General features: G+C 36.1%; 1 protein-coding gene across 19 annotated transcripts in view; it reads left to right on the top strand.

Annotated features, from left to right (window-relative positions):
• Positions 1 to 20,561, top strand: part of FAM13A (family with sequence similarity 13 member A) — a 389,756-nt gene that overhangs the window by 132,849 nt on the left and 236,346 nt on the right. For all 19 annotated transcript variants that reach the window (XM_063663893.1, XM_063663888.1, XM_054485353.2 and 16 more), the window contains one exon: positions 88 to 265. In XM_063663893.1, coding sequence (XP_063519963.1) covers positions 88 to 265 — 178 coding nt within the window. The remainder of the gene's footprint in view (positions 1 to 87; positions 266 to 20,561) is intronic.

Here is a 20,561-nt window from a genome sequence, read left to right as displayed (position 1 = left end):
AAATGTTAGAGTGTATTACACCTATGTGCTTTTGTTGTTGTTACTGTGAAATATACCTGAGAACATTTTTATTCTTTTTTTTTCCAGATGGCAGAAATGATGTTCAGGAGAGTAGCTTAAGAGACTTAATAAAAGAGCTGCCAGACACCCACTACTGCCTCCTCAAGTACCTTTGCCAGTTCTTGACAAAAGTAGCCAAGCATCATGTGCAGAATCGCATGAATGTTCACAATCTCGCCACTGTATTTGGGCCAAATTGCTTTCGGTAAGTTAGTGGAGTTTTACTGTTAATATCATCATGTCCCCCTTTGTGTTTACTACTGTCTGAAATTACTGGGATATAGAAGCATATTTCAGTCTGAAAATTCAGCCAGCTTATTTTGGAGAAGTTGTATCTTGTTCTTGGGCATGTTAGCCTTGTTTTTCATCCCAGTTTGAAGAAGGTAGCTATGCCCTTTTTACAAAACTATAATTTGCAGTAAATCAAATAGCCTTATTTAAAAATCTGGAAATAAGTTATATTTTAATTAAAAGGGGTATTTAAAAAAATCTGTAATCAGAAATGTTGATTAGCAGAAAGAGAAAGAGTATGACATAGTGAATAATTTTTAAAATAGTAATAAAGTTCAAATTATTGCCAATAGATGGAAAATTATGAACAGACTATGCCAGTATCAGAAAAATATAACCTCAGCTTCATTTACTGGAAATAAACTAGTCTATTTTAGTAGATTCTTTGTTGCTAGCCACAGGAACTTTTGTAAAGCTTCATATTTTATTCTCCTTCTTATTCCATAAAGCTCTTTAATTTTTGATATGTGAAACGTGATCCTGCAATCCAGGGACTTTGCTTTTAACTCTCCTATTAATCACCTCTGATATCAAATACATTCCTTCTAGTTAAGAGAGAGAGAACATTTACACTCCAAAAGCTCTCAGAAACTCAGCAACTTTTTTTTTTAATAGCATATCTACTTCTCCACTTAATTAATATACAGGCTTATTCAGCTGCCCAGAACTAGTAATATTACAGTCCTCAGAATGACTGTCTAAATATAGATTCTGGCTTAGATCCTAGTGACTACAGGGTTCCAGGTCATTCATAGCCTAATTTGGGTAGAAGTTCTACTGTAATAACTATCCTGATTGTAATTCTAAAGGTGTTAACTGTTAACTTTTAAATAATGGCATTTCATAGGATACGTTAGGGTCTCGTGAATAAATATCTCAGATGCAGGATCCACTAATTTTTTGTCTTATTCAGAAGCTCCATGATAGTAAAAAGTCTATATTTGTTCTTATATTTGTTCTGCCCAGTAAACCTTTGTTTGGTGACTTACATGTGAGAAAGGTATAAGTAGGAAACTGTTGAATAATTCCGAAACCTAGATTCTAGAACAAGTAAAAATGAATTTGTAAATGGAATGCTCATTTGGTAAGCATTAAACACAGATCCTTACCTCATTACTAACTTAGAAATTGGGCTTGATCTGGAATTTCTGGTAATCTGCTCCAGTTAATCAGTCAGAATATCAATAAGTAATGAGTATTTATTATAGGTTCTAATTTTTTCTATTGTTGTAAAATATACATAAAATAAAATATACCAGTTTAACCTGTTTTGTTCTTTTTGAGACAGTCTTGCTCTGTTACCCAGGCTAGAGTGCAGTGGTACGATCTCGGCTCACTGCAACCTCCACCCTCTGGGCTCAAGCAATCCTCCCACTTCAGCCTCCTGAGTAGCTGGGACTGCAGGCACATGGCACCATGCCCAATTAATTTTTGTATTTTTTGTAGAGAAGGAGTTTCACCATGTTGCCCAGGCTGGTCTCAAACTCCTGGGCTCAAGCAATCCACCTGCCGCGACCTCCCTAAGTGGTGGGATTATGGGCGTGAGCCACTGTGCCTGGCCAACTCAGGTTTTTAAACTAATGCTTAGCTAGTTTTAGTATTCTTGACAAATTCCATTTACCTAACTGATCAGTCATTTAATGTAGCTTTTTGTTTGTTTATTTTGAGACAGACTCTGGCTCTGTCGCTCAGGTTGGAGTGCAGTGGTGAGATCTCAGCTCACTGAAACCTCTGCCTCCTGGGTTCATGCGATTCTCCTGCCTCAGTCTCTTGAGTAGCTGGGATTATAGGCGCCCGCCACCATGCCCGGCTAATTTTGGGGTTTTTAGTAGAGACAGGGTTTCACCGTGTTGGCCAGGCTGGTCTCGAATTCTTGACCTCAAGTGATCCTCCCACCTCCGCCTCCCAAAGTTCTGGGATTATAGGCCCGACCCTCATGTAGCTTTTGAAATGTATGTGGTACAAGGTTATACAATAATTCGTTTAAATTTTTAAATTTTATTGTCTGTTGTTACATCTTCTTTCTCTTTTCTAATGTTAATTTTGCCTTCTCACTATTTATCTTGGCCAGAGTAGCCGAGCTTTTTGTCTATTTATTATTCTTCTCAAATAATCCATTTTTAACTTTATTGAATAAATTTGCCTTAAAATTTTTCTATTTCATTAACTCCTATTTTCATATTTATCAATTTACTAGAACTTAACTGGTTTTTTCAAGCTTTTCTCCTGTTTTCATAATATGAAAAATTTCAGTCATACAATTTGAAGGAGCATAATGATTATACATTTTCTCGTTAGCTAGATAAAACAAATGCACTTTATCTCTGTCTATATGTAAATATGTATTTTTTGTTGAACCATTTGAAACTAAGTTGCAGACCTCAGCTATTTCACTGTTAAATACTTAATAATGCATCCTTAAAAATGAGGAATTTTTGCTACATAACCATAATATACTTATTATGCCTAAGAAAATGGACAGTTCCATCATATCATTTGGAGAGTCCATTCAAGTATCCCAATTTGTCACAATTTATTTTTCTCAGAAGAGGATCCAATGGTTCATCCATTCTACTTGGTTGTTAGGCCTCTTTAGTATGTCTTAATAAAGAACAGACTTTCCGTGTGTGCACACCCATGTGCAGGGGTGCCCACACTGTTGTTTTGTTTGTATTTAACCACAACTTTTTTTTTCAACCACATTGACTTTTGAAAAAAATTTCATTTAATTTAATGTTAAGTTCCTGGATACATGTGCAGGATGTGCAGGTTTGTTACATAGGTAGACATGTGCCATGGTGGTTTGCTGCAACACCTAGGTGTTAAGCACAGCATACATTAGCTGTTTTTCCTGATGCAACCACATTGAGTTTTCAAGAAACCAGACATCATCCTGTGGAATATTGTACAGTGTGGATTTGTCTGATTATTTTCTTGTGTGGTTAAGTCGTTTTTCTGTCCTCTGAATCTATTATAATCTATAAGCCATATATAAGTCAAGTTATATTCAGATTAAGTTTTTTGTTTTTTTTTTTGAGAGGAGTCTCACTGTCACCGAGGCTGGAGTGCAGTGGCGCGATCTCGGCTCACTGCAAGCTCCACCACCTGGGTTCACGCCATTCTCCTGCCTCAGCCTCAGGAGTAGCTGGGACTACAGGCGCCCGCCACCACGCCTGGCTAATTTTTTGTATTTTTAGTAGAGACGGGGCTTCACCCTGGTCTCGATCTCCTGACCTCGTGATCCGCCCGCCTCAGCCTCCCAAAGTGCTGGGATTACAAGCGTGAGCCACTGCGCCCGGCCTCAGATTAAGTTTTTTGGCCAGAATACTTTATCAGTGATATTGTATCCTTAATGTTGCATCCCATTAGAAGCCATGTAATGTTAAGTTGTCTCACACTTATTGATGCTTAGTTTGCTTTATTAGTTAAAGTCACCACTTTCAAATCTCTCTATTGTAAGGCTGTGGCATTCCCTTTGCAGTTAGCAAGTAATTCATTAGGTGACTACTTGGGCATCACGCAAATGTATATTCCTCCCTATTCACTATCAGTTTGATTGTCTATTGAAAATCCTAGCCTGATTCAGTTTTTTCTTTTTGGGTTGTAGAATGTTGATTTTTAAAATCTACTAGTATTTTTTTTTCTTTTTCCTTTAGTGATATTCTCTAAAGAAGAGCTTTCCCTTGTCAGTGGGGAATGAACAACATTAAATTTTCCTGTGCTCAAATTATCCCAAATTTGGCAGTTGTGGGAGTCCCTTTAGGCTGGCAGCTGTGTCCTTTTGACAAAACGCTGTAATAGTATTTCCTACCTTTCCAGCTAAAGATGATGTCTCAGGATGGAATTAACCATTTCTCCAAGAGGCTTTGGTTTCTTTTATAGAAGAATTATATTTAGAAGCCAAGATCTGGGTGCCAAGTTATTTGCATCTAGGTCTTAATGACTTCTAGAGCAAGGAAATAAAGAAAGAAATGAATACTGGAATGATGGAATGACTGAATGGAAGAAATAATGGATTTATATTGATATTTTGAGTTTAATTTTAACATTATTATATTCTTTCTTAACAACTTTGATTTCATATTTGCAACTCTATACTCTGACAGTGAAAATCTTGCTTCCTAAAAAATAAGAATATTTATTTGCTTTTCTCTACAACATACATAAAATGTGTATTTTATGTATAGATATAAATAAAGTGTCACAACATCAGGGAAACCACTGAGTAATGTTTAAGACATCCTGGCAGTCCGTATTGTCCCTATATCTGGCGAGGAGAATGCATTCAAAGTAAAGGGTGGTTGTCTTTGCCATTTGGCATATAGTTGAGTTCACTTGTTTCAATCCATTTCCAATTTTAGAATGCAGAGCTTCTTTTCCTTTTCAATGTAATTTTGTTTAAATTTTTATAACATTTACGTGGCTTAAAAGTGAAAATTGGCCAGGCGCAGTGGCTCATGCCTGTAATCCCACCACTTTGGGAGGCTGAGGCAGTCAGATCACTTGGGGTCAGGAGTTCGAGACCAGCCTGGCCAACATGGTGAAACCAGATCTCTACTAAAAATACAAAAATTAGCCAGGCGTGGTGGCAGGTGCCTGTAATCACAGCTACTTGAGAGGCTGAGGCATGAGAGTCACTTGAACCCGGGAGGTGGAGGTTACAGTAAGCTGATATTGTGCCACTGTACTCCAGCCTGGGAGATAGGGTGAGACTCAATCTCAAAAAAAAAAAAAAAAAAAAAAAGTGAAAATTATGTAAAGAGAAAGAGGTTTACTCAGAAGTTTCCCTTTTATCATTATTCTTTCTATACTGTTCAACCTCTTGCTGTCTTTGGAAAACATTTTTATTAGTTTCTGGCTTATCCTTCAATGTTTCTTTTGGTAAAATAAGTGTGTATATGTAGTTACATTTTGTGTATTATGTGATGTCTATATGTGTGCATTCTTATTTCTATGTGTTCCTTACACTGTTTTTAACTTTGCTTTTTATCTGCAAATCTTAGAGATCATTCCAACAGTTTTTTTTAAATTCTTTTTTGTGTTTGTGTATTACTTCATTGCTTGGACAAAGTAAGTTTTAGTCAATGATACTTTTCTGATGGTCATTTGTTTCCCATCTTTTACTGTTAGATATGATCCCACATCAAATAAACTTGTGCATATGTATCACCAAGATTAATTCCTAAATATCAGATTTTTGGGTCAAAGAACAAATGCCTCTATATCATTAGATAGCCCCAATCCCCCTCCATAGAGGATGAGTCAGTGTTACATGTCTATTAGCAGCATGCAAGAGTGTCCGTTTTTCAGTCTTGCCAAGAAGATTTCGTAAAAATTTTGAAGTCTTGCCAGTCTGATAGGTCAGATGTGATATCCCAGTGTGGATTTTTTAAGTTTTAAGAGTTTTATTGAGACACCGTTTATATACCACACAATTTGCCATGTGATGTATATAATTTGTTGGTTTTGAATAGATACAGAATTCTGTAACCATCACCACAGTCACTTTGAGAATACTTTCATCACCCCCAAAAGAAATGCTGTACTGTTAGCAGTCACTTCCCATTTCTTCCCAATCACTCCCCACAACAACCTGGCTCTAGGCAACCACTCATCTACTTTCTGTGTCTAGAGAGTTGCCTATTCTGGACATTTCATATAAATGGAATCATACAATATGTGTTCTTTTCTGACTGTACTCTTTCACTTAGCAAAATGTTTTCAAGGCTCATCCATTTTGTAGCATGTGTCAGTACATCATTCCTTTTATGGCAGAATAATGTTTCAGTGTAGAGACATACCAGTTGATGTGTTTATCAACTCGTTAGTTGATGGGTATTTGTGTTACTTCTAGTTTCTGGCTATTTCGAATGATGCTGCTGTGAACGTTTGTGTACATGTCCATGTGTAGAATTATGTGTTCATTTCTCTTGGGTATATAACTAGGAGTAGAATTGTTGGGTCTCATGGTAACTGTTTAAAATTTTGAGGAACTACCAAAATATTTACTGAAGTGGCTGCACCATTTTATATTCCCTCATGCATTTGTTACCTCATATATTCCCATCAGCAATGGGATGTGCTTATCATGCAAAAAGAGACTAAAATAAAATAAATATTCAAAGAAAAATAAAACCTGAGGACCTAATAGGAAAATGGCAAAAGACAAAAATATATGAAGAGAAAGACGCACGGCCATGTACATTCCCATCAGCAATGTATGGGCGAACCAATTTCTCTACATCCTTGTTAATATCTTTTTGATTCCATTCCTGTGGGTATGAAACACTATTTCATTTTGGTTTTGATTTGCATTTCCCTGATTACTAATGACATTGAATATTTTCTTGTGCTTATTGGCCATTTGTATATTTTTGGAGAAATGTTTATTCAGATCTTCTGCCTATTTTTAAGTTGATTTACTTGTCTTTGTTGTTGAGTTATAAGAGTTGTTTATATACTTTGCATATAAATTCCTTATCAGGTACAGGACTAGTAAATATTTTCTCCTATTCTATAAGTTGCCTTTTCATTTTCTTGATCGTGTCCTTTTAAGCACAGAGGTTTTTATTTTTGATGGAGTCCAGTGTATCTGTTTTTTCTTTTGTCACTTATGCTTTTTGTGTTGTACCTGAGAAAGTTTTGGCTAACCAAGATCATGAAGATTTATTCATCTTCTAGGAGTTTTATAGTTATGACTGTTATGTTTAGGTCTATGGAGCTATTTTGGAGTTAACTTTTGTGAATGGTATACAGGAGTCTAACTTCATTCTTCTGCATGTGGCTGTCCAGTTGTCCCAGCATCATTTGTTGAAGATTGCTTTTCCCCATTGAATTATCTCAGCACTCTTGTTAAAAATAAGTTGACCACAATTATTGGGGCTTATATCTGAACTCATAGTTCTATTCCATTGATCTGTATATCTATTCTTCTGTCAGTACCATAGTATTTTGATAATTCTATAGCTTTTTAATGAGTTTTGAAATCATGAAGTTTCAATACTCCAAGTTTGTTCTTCTTTTCAGAATTATTTTGGCTAGTCTGGGTTCGTTGTATTTCTATACAAATTTTAGGATCAGTTTGTACATTTCTACAAAAAAGTTAATATTGTGATAGGATGTTCTGTTGAATCTGGAGACCAATTTGGAGAGTACTCTATTGCCATTTTAGCAAAATTAAATCTCCCAATATATGAGCATGAAATATTTCTCCATTTACTTAGGTCTTTAATTTGTTTCAATAACGTTTCATGGTTTTCAGGGTACAAGTTTTGCAATTATTTTGTTAAATCTATTCTTAAGTATCTTTTTCTTTTAGATGCTATTCTAGATGTAATTGTTTTCTCAGTTTTATTTTCAGATTGCTCATTGCTAATACCAACATAGTTTTAATTTGCATGTGCTTTCTTATAAATGAAACTAAACATTTTTACTTGTGTTTAAGGGCCATCTGTCTTTTTCCTCATATACCTGTTTGTATCTTTTGCCATTTTCCTATTAGGTGCTCAGGTTTTATTTTTCCTTGTTGAATACTTATTTATTTTTAGTCTCTTTTATCCATCATAATCACACTTAAAACTCTAATTTTCCTCTCAGTATTACTTTGTCTCCTCATTTTCACTGTTATTTTACCACTTCATATAATAGGTTGGGTTATCCAAGGTATAACTCTGAGACTAAGTTTTCAAGCAGAAGTTTTATTGGGTAGTACTTTTTGGAACCATTCTTTCCTTATACCTATAAGGAACAGAGGAAGGTAGGATTAGGCAGAAGTTGAACTGCCATCAAGTTGTAACACAGGATTCATTCAGTCCCAGGGGAGCTTAGAAGATGGGATGACCTTTCAGATAAATCCCTAGTTGAATCAAAGGGTTTAGTCTCCTTACCCCATTTCCATCTATCACTGGAGGTGAGCTGTGCCAGGGACATGGTGTGGTCTCAGAAGAAGGACTTAGCCATGAGCCATAAGCAGGCAGCACTTTCAGTGGGAAGGGGTGGATAATGAATACTTCTGGCATGAAGGAGACACCTGGGCATCACCTCACAGAGTCACTACATAAATATTTTCTTTTAAAAATTAATTAAACCTTGGACTGTGAGCTATATATGTTGTATATGATTTTTCTAAGGAAATTCCCAATATCCCAGTTTCTAAGACAAATAAAAGTCCTCCTGAATACTTTATCATTCTTAGAAATTAGCAGGAATTGCTTCCATCAGTTTTGATAGTTATTAAAATGAGTATTGGATTTTCAGTGGTTTGGATAGCATGACATATAAAAGGAAGTTAGTCTAGTTCTTATTCTGCCCATTAGTAGTCCTTATTCTACTAATGCAGGTAGATTTGACCTGCATTGTTTATTTTCCTGTTAAATTTTTGTAAAACAGGACCCACAGAGTTTGCTTTGAAATTTAAGTGAGACTGTAAGAGAAAGTCTTCATACATAGTAAGCAATTGGCAGAGTTGGAATCCATGTGCATTTAATTAAATACCTTTAAAATTGTATTAAGGGAAAGATCAGGTTTTATGGGCTCTGCCCATCGTACTAGTTAATGAACTGGGCTCTTTAGAAACATGAGATGGAAGACATGACATTGCTCTTAACCTCAGTTGTCATAGTTCTCACTTAGAACAAGCTTCTTACAGTATTGAGTATGCTTGTTAATATTTAATGGAATAGAAAATGTTCTTGCCCAGTAAAATTTCTCAACACAAGCCAACTTCTTCAACTTAGTACTTGTATCAGACACCTTCTGATTTCCTCAGATTGCCTTGGCTCTACCCGCCTCTCAGACCAATCTGCTTCCACCAGGCTTGGACCTTTCTCCTGCCTTGGGAATGCTGGATTCTTCTCCTTGGCTTCTGCCTTATAGCTGGGTCAACAAGCAGAGTTTCTGGCTTCTGCCATCACTTTTGAACCCTAGACTTGGATCTTAATTCCTGATAGGGTATCAGAGGCATGGGATATGGCAACCTGGAAATCTAGAACAGTTAAATAGGAGTCAGGAGGAAACATGGACATTTTTTCTTCTTCCCATGGAACACATTAAATATTTCTTCATCCCATGGCTTCTCCTTGCAGCTTATCTGGGGAATTCCAGACTGCCAAGCAAAGCATCTGTTGAGCAAACTGTTATGTGTCTTTGTAGTTCTTTGTGAAAGAGCTATGCATACTTTACATTATTTCACATCCCTGCTTGCCTCCTTTTCTCACCCACCCTGCCTGGTATCCCTGCTGTCAAAGTAATACACCAACATCCTCATCATTGCCTTGTTTTCTTTGGGTTTCTTGAGGATCTGCTCTAAGGCACTGTGTTCCTAATGATATAGCAGATTGTTCTGATACATTAGGAAAATCTATTTTCTTAAGATTAGGTGAGAGATTTTATACTTTAAGAATATTTAAGGATAACATTGGGTATGCATGAGATTCATTATATTAGAAATACGTAAATATTTTTTATTTGCCATTGTTTAGAGTGTATTTAAAAATCTGATTAAGTGATATTGATGAACAGACCAAAGCCTCGGCTTTTGGTTCTGGGTTTTTTGTTTGTCTGTTAGTACTCTTGGCACTTTGCATTAAACTCATTGTGCACACTTAGTTCGTACAATTTGATAACATGTATGTCTTTAATCTCTAATAATTAAATTTGCTATTGTACTGATGAGTAAGTCATTTTGATCAAATTTTGCTTCATATCTCTGCGTCTTGTGCCTTTTGTCTATAGATAGGTAAATTAATTCTATTCCTTGAAACAAGTGTTTCAGTACTAACCAATAAGATAAAAAGTAATTTTGTAGGTATTCCTGAAACTTTCAAAGATAAATTAGTTTTGTATTTTGAATGTTAAGCCCTTCCACTTATTCTTCTATCCAAGATGTTACATTTTTTCTTAGTGGCAGCAGCAAAAAAGTTTTAAAACTGCTATTGGTCTTCAAATCTTGCAGAAAAACAACACAATAAGTTAGCGTTTAATTTACTGGTATAATATTTACACCATTAAATATTAGATGATATCAGCTAAATTTGTAGACATGAACATGATGTATAACCAGATATTATAATGTTGCTGTCATTTTACCTGCTAACTGCTGTTAAGCAGCTATATTTGGTTTGCAACCCAAAAGTTACTTTTAGAAACTGGTAATTTGGATTGAAAAGTATAAATAGTTGAAATTTTTAAAAATTAAGCCCAAGCCCTAGGATCACATATTTATATATTTATAACCTGTTGTCTGTTTATAAAATGCAAAATTTTCCCTTAATTTTTAGCATAATTACATTTGTTATTGATATTCTCTATAAATATGTTTTTGGAATATTAAAGAATGGGTGATTGGAAAGTTTGGCCTTTCTCTGCCTAAATCTGCACCAGCCCTATGTAGCACCTACTTCATTGCCTGTAGTTCTGTGCTGGCAATCCTACTGCCACTTGTAACTGTGATAATTGGCTTACTACTTACCATTTCTTTTCAAAATGTGTATACATTTGTTTTTATTACAAAAGTAACATATGCTCATGGCCAAACAAAATGTTTTCAAACAAAACCCCCCACAATATAAAGATAAAAATAAAAACCATCTGTTATTCTACTAACCAGACTTAATCCCTGTTCACACGTCAGCTTATAAACCAGACTTAATCCCCACGTCAGCTTATGTGCCTTCATCTTGTTTTCTCTGCATGCTCACATGATTAAAGATGGGATAATAAAGTAATACTACTTTATAACCTTTATTTAAAAACTTACTATTGTTTATCATGGCATGTCTCATACTTGTACATGTAATTCTACATCATCATTTTTAATGACAGCATAGTATTCTGATCTTTTGAGCAATACAATTTATTTAAGCCATTTTATAAATTGCATTTAGAATGCAATTAGAAAAATTAATTACTTCTTGGTTTTTTGAGTTGGAGTCACCCAGGCTGGAGTGCAGTGGCATGATTTCTGCTCACTGCAACCTCCACCTCCCGGGTTCAAGCGATTCTTCTGCCTCAGCCTCTCGAGTAGCTAGGATTACAGACACGTGCCACCACACCTGGCTAATTTTTGTATTTTTAGTAGAGACGGGGTTTCACCATGTTGGTCAGGCTGGTCTTGAACTCCTGACCTGATGATCCACCTGCCTCGGCCTCCAAAAATGCTAGGATTACAGGGGTGAGCCACCATGCCTGGCCAATTACTTTTTTTTCTTGGCAATAATAATAATAGGCAATATTTATTGAGTTCTTACTAGGTTCCTGGTAATGTTATAGATGCTTTGTATATATTTCTTCATTTTATCCTCAAAACCCTATGAGGCAAGTACTATTATTATCTCTACTCATGAGGAAACTTGAAGCATAGAAAGTTTAACTTGCATAAGGTCACATGACTAGTAAGAGGTTAGAGTCAGGATTCTGAATCGAAAGGTCTAGCTCCTCAGCTCCAAACTCTTAATCACCACTTAATAACTGTTTCCCTTATAAACAGCATTGCAGGAACTATTCTTGAACATACATTTTTCACACTTACCTAATTATTTTCGTTGGGTGTACTTTTAGAATTAAAGTTGCTGGTTAAAGGGTATGCATATCATCAAATTTGTGCTCTAGAAAGGTCACACCAGTTCATGCTGTGAGCAGCAATACGTGAATGTGTCTCCTTTCTCATACTTTCTCTAGTACTCATATTATTCCTTTTAATATTTGCCAATATAATAAATGAAATTGTTTCTTTTGACATTTTTGCTTATTTAATTACTGTAAGGTTAACATGTTTAAAAGCGTATTTTCCCATGTAGTTCTTTTGTACATTGCTTTTCACTCTCTTCCTTGAGTTTTCCTAAGCTGGTGCTCGTCTTTTTTATGACTGATTTGTAGGAGTTCCTTTTCTTAATACAACTATTAATGTATTGTTGTGTATTGGAAATATTTCTCTGAGCTTATGATTTATTTTTGAACCTTGAAAATATTTCTCTGAGCTTATGACTTATTTTTGAAGCTTTTTAATTGTTGCCATAAGAAGTTTAAAGATTTTGTTAATTCTTTATATCAATTTGTGTTGCTTGGGTTTGATGTTATCTTTTTTTTTTTTGAGACGGAGTCTCGCCCTGTCGCCCAGGCTGGAGTGCAGTGGCCGGATCTCGGCTCACTGCAAGCTCCGCCTCCCGGGTTTACGCCATTTTCCTGCCTCAGCCTCCCCAGCAGCTGGGACTACAGGCGTCCACCACCACGCCCGGCTAATTTTTTGTATTTTTAGTAGAGACGGGGTTTCACCGTGTTAGCCAGGATGGTCTCAAAATCTCCTGACCTCGTGATCTGCCCGCCTTCGCTTCCCAAAGTGCTGGGATTACAGGCGTGAGCCATCGCGCCCGGCCTGATGTTATCTTTAAAAGGCCTTCTACCTCAAGGATAGAAGAGTATTTATTTATATTGTCTCTTAGTTTTTTTGCAGTTTCATTTTTCTTAGTATTTAAATCTTAAAAGTGTGGAAATTATTATAAAAGGTATGAGTTGGTAATCTAAAAGTTATTAAATAGTCACATATTTCATCTTAGCATATTTATAATATTTTAATATTTAGATCCCAAATCCTAGTGAAAGCGATTAATGCTTTGGAATACATTATGACTTAAGGATTTAATTTTTCACTCAAACAATTACCTTGCTAACTAAACAACAATAAAGAAGAATTCATACTCTACCAAGTAATTCACAATGTCACTTTTGTCACTATATGAAGTTCCTAAATATATTTTGGTCTTATAGGGGCTCTGCTGTACTACTATGATTTATCGGCTTCTCTGGTGCTAGAATTATACCTTTTATATTTGAGTATCAGGAACAATATACTTTTTCAGAATTTTCCTGGGTAATTGTGTATATGTGTTTTCCCAGAAGAATCTCATGATTATTTTCTAGGTTTCAAAATTTGCATTGAGTTTTTTTTAGATTTAACTCAGTGTAGATGAAATGTTTTAATGTTGAGTCTTTGATCTAATAAAATGATGTATCTGCCCCACTTAGTCCAGTTTCAAACTTATTTATTTTTACTTCCTTAAATTCTAGGAGCTTGAAAAAACACAAAATTGTAAAGTATACAGTAAAAAGTTACCCACTAATCCTATTACTTAGATATAATAGCTTTAAATTTTTAAATCTATTTTCTTCCAGCGTTTCCCTGTGTATACATTTTTAAAATTTTAATCAGTTATGTTTTATATACCTTTTTAATTGTGCCTCTTTTTTTTTTTTTTTTGAGATGGAGTCTTGCTCTGTTGCCCCAGGCTGGAGTGCAGTGGCATGATCTTGGCTCACTGCAAGCTCCTGGGTTCACACCATTCTCCCGCCTCAGCCTCCCTAGTAGCTGGGACTACAGGCGCCACCACGCCCAGCTAATTTTGTTTTTATATTTTTAGTAGAAACGGGGTTTCACCGTGTTAGCCAGGATGGTCTTGATCTCCTGACCTTGTGATCTGCCCACCTCAGCCTCCCAAAGTGCTGGGATTACAGGCGTGAGCCACCGTGCCCAGCCTTAATTGTGCTTTTTAAACACAACATTAGGTTATAAATATTTCCTGTGTCATTCAAATCCTTTAGTTTACAGCATTTTTTTTATTTTACTTACAGCCAGGAATTTTTGTATAGAAGATGACAGACTTGTACTTATTAAGTTCTGTGTGTATTAAAAAGTGTATCTTCAGTTATCTATTCCTCGTGGTAAATCCATAAACATAGCTGTTACTTTTAGACTTTTATAGATTATAAAACTGAAGTGTAGAAAGTATTATTTAGGATTACAGAGTTAAAATAGAACTTGTAACACTTCTTGATCTGTTTCAGTTAAAACTGAGAACTAGGCAAGAAAGTAATCCTTACTTTTTAGAGAGGAAAAGCCCAAACTGGTGCACAAGGATTTCTATGTTATCATTGTCTCTTGGTGAGGTGGTTGTAGGTATTAGATTGAACCATGTAAAACTGCTATTTTTCTAGTTCAAAATGGTCAAATACTGTAGTTTTATATAATACAGTCTTAGAGTAATGTGAAGTCTATTATTCCTTGGGTTCAGGTGAGAACATGAGTTTGTATCACGTAAAAAAAATTAAATATTACTGATTGGAGATGATATTATACATTATCCTCTAGATGTTCAGTTATTTTTTTCTGGGACTCATGATGTTTTATAACTTTATATGCTCCATATATAGTCTTCCTCCAGATATTCTATGTGAGGAAGATGGAGCAAACTTTATCACTCAGCTATTAGTGTTAGTAATGATGATTCAAGTCTTAGTTTTCAAAACAAAAAGTAATTAGAAAGGATACTTTTTGACCTTGGTCTCACTGAAAAGAAGACAGTAGAATAACCTTAGATCTACAAATGATTACTCCGTAAGCTAATTGCTTGATTGTAATATATGTGGATTAGCAATCAATTGTTTTGAAAAATATGCATTGTAATTTGAATTTCTATATGAAATAATAATGTACTTTGTTATAGTACAAGGGAGCAGTGATTTTTTTTTTCCTGGTAATCTCCAGTCAGTAAATTTTAGGTTAGTGCTGATAAGAGAAACGGTGAATGAAGTAAGTGATTTGCAGGTGTTTTACCTCACCAGGGTGATGCAGAGTTTTTAGAATATGTGAACTCTTCCCTGGAATAGACAGTGGTATCCCTTTATTTTCAGTTTCACTTTCTATGGTTTCATCTCTTTGCACATCGTATCCACGCTGTATGTGCTGCCTACCTGTCCATTACTTAGTAGGCATCTTGGTTATTAAATGGACTGGTGTGATATTTCAGGGCTTGTGTTCAAGTAACCCTTTTTTAACTTAATCACCCCAAACACAAGAGTAGTCATGATGGCATATGGTTGTAATTGTTCTATTTTATTATTAGTTGTTGTTGTTAACCTCTTACTGTACCTCATTTATAAATTCAACTTTATTATGGATACATATTTACAGTGACATATCGCTTAACAACAGGGATATGTTCTGAGACATCCATCATTGTTAGCTGATTTTGTCATTGTGTGAATATCATAGAGTGTGCTTACACAAACGTAGATGGTATAGTCTACTACACACCTAAGCTATAAGGTATAGACTATTGCTCCTAGGCTACACACCTGTACACCATGTTACTGTACTGAATGCTATAGGCAGTTGTAATACAATGGTGAGCATTTGTGTATCTAACCATATCTAAACAAAGAAAAGGTACAATAAAAATACACTATAAAAGATAAAAAATGGTACACCTGTGTAGGGCACTTACCCTGAATGGAACTTGTAGGACTGGAAATTGCTCTGTGTGAGTCAGTGGTGAGTAAATATTAAGGCCTGGGACATTCCTGTACACTACTGTAGACTTTATAAACACTGTACACTTAGGCTACACTAAATTTATAACAAAATAATTGCTGTATGACATTTTGATGGCTGTGACATCAGCCGACAATACAAATTTTTCAGTTTCATTATAAACTTATGGAATCATCCTCATATATTTGGTTTGTTGTTGACAAAATGTCATGTGGCACAGGACTGTATAGGAAGAAATATACAATATATAGAGTTTGATACTATTCACAGTTTCATCCTGTATTCAGGTTCTTGGAACGTATCTCCTGCAGATCATAGAGGACTACTGCATCTCTCTAGTGAATAACCAGCCTTAGTTGTTGAATGTTGCTGATGAGGCCAGAGTCAAAGGTTTCTTATTCTTGTAAAAATAATCCCTTGAGTCCATCATTATCTGTGAGAATGCAGTGATTAAGCAATAACATCTGCTTGGCAGTTAATGGTCATCAGGAGAGATATATAGTTTATCGTAAATTCAAGATCCTTTAAGTCAGCCAGTTATTCATTAAAGAGAAAGGCTCAGCCAAAACTCATCAACACTACTCTGCTAATACTATTTTTAAAAATGAAACTGCATGTTTTCTTTCAAACATGGTTTCAAAGGACTTCTACATTCACAATCTTACTTATTCCTTTTATCTGTCTTGGGAAGAGAGCAGCGTAGTACATTTTATTTAACAAAGGATGACCTAAGGCTCTATAAAATGGCTGGTGGGTGGGTGTCAATGATTGGCCACAAATTATATAACTAATTATGGCAAGACTAAGAATAAAATGTCTTCTGACTCCTGGACTGGTGTTTTGTCCTTTAGAGCACACATTTTCTCAAGATAATACTACAGATGTTATTTACTGTACCATACTTTATCTCACTCATCGTGGGTTATTTGTGGAATTAATGACCTTCATTGTATCATTTGCCTTGATGTGGCCCATGTGTGCACAGAGTCCATTGTTAAGTACAACTTTCAAAAATGGAAGAAAGCATTTAAAATGAATACTGTTTGCAGAGAAAAAGCAAATACGGATTTTGGCAATTCTTTGTTTCTCATTTTCCATGCTTCTAAAAGAAAATTCAAGTGAATGCAAAATTATTTTAGTAATGCAGTTTGATTGCTGTGTATAAGACTTCAAAATGAAAATTAGTACCATATGTCTTATTCAAGAGTAATCTTGAAAATGGCTGTTGACCCTTTAAACTCCTTGCAGCATCATTCAGTGATGACAAGTAGAAAATTTAGGTACATACACACAAAAATAAATATATTGAGGCATGTTTATTAGGTATTCACAGAATTCAGTGGCAAATTTTTATTCTCAACATTATATGTGGGAGTATGTGTGTGCACTTATGTAATAATCTCCAGAATTATTATCTCAACCCTGTGTCTACCTTCTACTTGCACAGCTATCTTTTATTTTCTCTGACGACGTTACTATGGAGATTCAGTCTTGGGGAAACAGGATTCTCCTCTGTCCTCTGTTACTAGTCAGCTTTGTGACTTTAAGAAAGTCACACAGTTTTTCTAATCCTCTATTTTCTACTAGGTGATATGTGAATTTCTTTTGAGCATTAAGATTTTTATATGATTTTATTTTTCTACAAGTTTATCATTAATTTACTTATTTGGTAAATGTATTAAATTACCAAATATTTTTTGAGTACATACTATATGCCAGCAGGCAGTATCCCAGATGTCAGCCAAACAACATGGTTCATGCCTTTGGGGAAGAAGGCTCCTTATGTAATTACTGATTTACAGTTGTGATAAGTGCTGTAGTGGTGTTAATAATAGAGATGCTGACTGTGTGAATATATGAATGTCTATGCCAGAGAACTAGCTTGTGTTTCATTCCAACTTATCTAACTCTGAACTCTCCCATTTTTAGTGCATTCCACAGACCCCAAGCTCTCGTCATCTCTTTCTTCTCTGGTTTTGATAACTTCTTAACTAGTTTCCCCTCTTTGGTCTCACCAACCCAAATCCAAATCCACACTGCATTGTTTAAAATATAAAATTAGCAGATCATAGTGGCGGGTGCCTGTAATCCCAGCTACTCAGGAGGCTGAGGCAGAGAATTGCGTGAACCCAGGAGGCGGAGGTTGCAGTGAGCCGAGATCGCACCATTGCACTCCAGCCTGGGCAACAGAATGAGAATCTGTCTCAAAAAAATTAAAAATTAAAAAATAAATCACGTGACTTCTGGTTCCTGGTCTAGCATTTAAGGAGCTTGGAATCACCACTTGTTCCTAACAACAAGTAAAAAGCTGAACAAACTGAAAAATCAACAGCACTTCTTAGATTTGGAAGAGTATTGAGGTCACAGGGAAAACAAGTGCCCCAAAATTGGTCAGACAGACAGGCAGATACAGAGAATCACTATTTGCCCCAGTGGAAACCAGCAAGGAAGGGTAGTACAGCCTGAACTGTAGCTGACAAATTGCTGGAAGTTCTCAGTGGATAAGTCTGTCAGTTAACTCTAGGGCCACTGAGTCATCTGGAGAACTCCATAATTTTGGGAGTTTTGCCTCCTGAAACTCTACCCGATTCTCACAGTGAATACTGAAGAAAAATCCCTTCATGCTTCTGACATGGGGAGGAGAAAAGGAACCAATCTGAAATATACTAGAGCATTTTGCTCTTAAAGGGTTGCCTTCGAGAAAAGCTATTTAAGCAGAGCCTAACCTGCCAGGGATTTCTCAGGGCCTAACTGACCTGGGGGAAGGAAAATACCCAATTCCAGCCCCATCCAGTCATCCTGTCCCATGTATGGGTAGGAAAAACTGAGAATCACTTGTGAAGTTTACAGTTGAGGGGCACAGGCTTACTAAAAGACAGACCTAATCATGGGGCTGTAGAACTCTTCCCCTCTCCTAGTACCTTGACATCACATTATTAAAGGCCGATTTACAGCAGTTCTCTTTACTCAGTACATCATGTCCAGCCATCATGAAAAAAATCACAGAGCAGACTAAAAGAAACAAAAACATAGGTTAAAGTGACAGAGCAAGCATCAAAATCAGACCTGGACAAGGCAGGGATGTTGGAATTATCATACTATGATTTAAAACAATTATATTAATAGGATAAGGGCCCTAATGGATAAAGTAGACAGAATGCAAGAACAGATGGGATTGTAAGCAGAGAGATGGAAATTCTAAGAAAGAACCAAAAACAATGCTAGAAATCAAAATCACTGACACAGAAATGAAGAATGCATTTAAAGGGCTCATTAGTAGGCTGGGCATGGCTGAGGAAAGAATTTCTGAGCTTGAGGACATTTCAATAGAAACCTCCAAAACTGAAAAGCGAAGAGAAAAAAGACTGAAAAACATGGAATAGAATATCCAATTATTGTGGTATAACTGTAAAAGGTATAACATACACATAATTAGAATCCCAGAAGTAGAAGAAATAGAGAAAGGAACAGAAGAAATATTTGAAACAATAATGACTGAGAATTTCCATTCACTAAACCAGAGATCCAATAAGCTCAGAGAATACCAAGCGAGATAAATGACAAAAAAAAATTATGCCTAGGCTTATCATTTCAAACTGCAGAAGATCAAAAGTTCTGAAAGAAGCCAGAAGAATAAAACACTTTACCTATAGAGAAGCAAAGAGGTAAGCTCTACATCTGACTTCTCTGAAACCATGCATGCAAGAAGAGTGTGGATAAAATATTTAAAGTGTTGAGAGACAATCCTTAAAGTAGAACGTTGTACCCTATAAAATTATACCCAAAAGTGAAGGAGGCCAGGCACAGTGGCTCATGCCTGTAATCCCAGTACTTTGGGAGGTCAAGGCAGATGGATCACCTGAAGTCAGGAGTTCGAGACCATGCTGGCTGACATGGTGAAACCCCATCTCTACCAAAAAATACAAAAATTAGCCAGGTGTGGTGGTGCACACCTGTAGTCCCAGCTACTTGGGAGGCTAAGGCACAAGAATCTCTTGACTGGGAGGCAGAGGCTGCAGTGAGCCAAGATCACACCACTGCACTCCAGCCTGGGCAACAGAGCGAGACTCTGTCTCAAAAAAAAAAAAAAAAAAAAAAAAGTGAAGGAGGGGCTGGGCACAATGGCTCACACCTGTAATCCTAGCACTTTGGGAGGCCAAAGTGGGTGGGTCACTTGAGGTCAGGAATTTGAGACCAGCCTGGCCAATATGGTGAAACCCTGTCTCTACTAAAATACCAAAATTAGCCAGGCGTGGTGGCGCGCCCCTGTAGTCCCAGCTACTCAGGAGGCTGAGGCAGGAGAATTGCTTGAACCTGGGAGGTAGAGGTTACAGTGAGGCGAGATTGCACCACTGCAATCCAGCCTGAGCAACAGAGCAAGACTCTGTCTCAAAAAAAAAAAAAAAGTGAAGGAGAAGCAGAAACTTTTTCAGACAAACAAAAATTGAGGGAATTTGTTGACAGTAGACCTGCTTTGCAAGAAATGTTAAAAATTCTTAGGGAGAAGGAAAATGGTGTAAGTCAGAAACTTGTATCTACATAAAGAAAGGAAGAGCATCAGAAGCAATGAGTTAAGGTAAAAAAAGTATTTTTCTTATCTAATGGATAACAGTTTATTCAAAATAATAGTAACAATATATTTAATTATGTGTATATATATGTTTATGTATGCTCACGTATAAGCGACATGAATGACACAAATGATACAAGCAGCAAAGAATTAGGATTATTGTTATCGAAGGAGATGTAGAAAAGTTTTGAACTGTGGCAGCACTCTGGTCTTCTAAATTTGATATGTGTAAATTAAAGTTTTCTTTATATTCTCATTATGTTAGGGTTTCAACTAGTTTCCTTTTCCTTGCAGTAATTTGATATTAAAAACAGTAGA

The sequence above is a fragment of the Pongo pygmaeus genome, chromosome 3 (assembly GCF_028885625.2).
Source record: "Pongo pygmaeus isolate AG05252 chromosome 3, NHGRI_mPonPyg2-v2.0_pri, whole genome shotgun sequence".
NCBI lineage: Eukaryota > Metazoa > Chordata > Mammalia > Primates > Hominidae > Pongo > Pongo pygmaeus.
The sequence above is the reverse complement of the archived record's forward strand: the minus strand, read 5'-3'. Positions and strand labels throughout refer to the sequence as shown.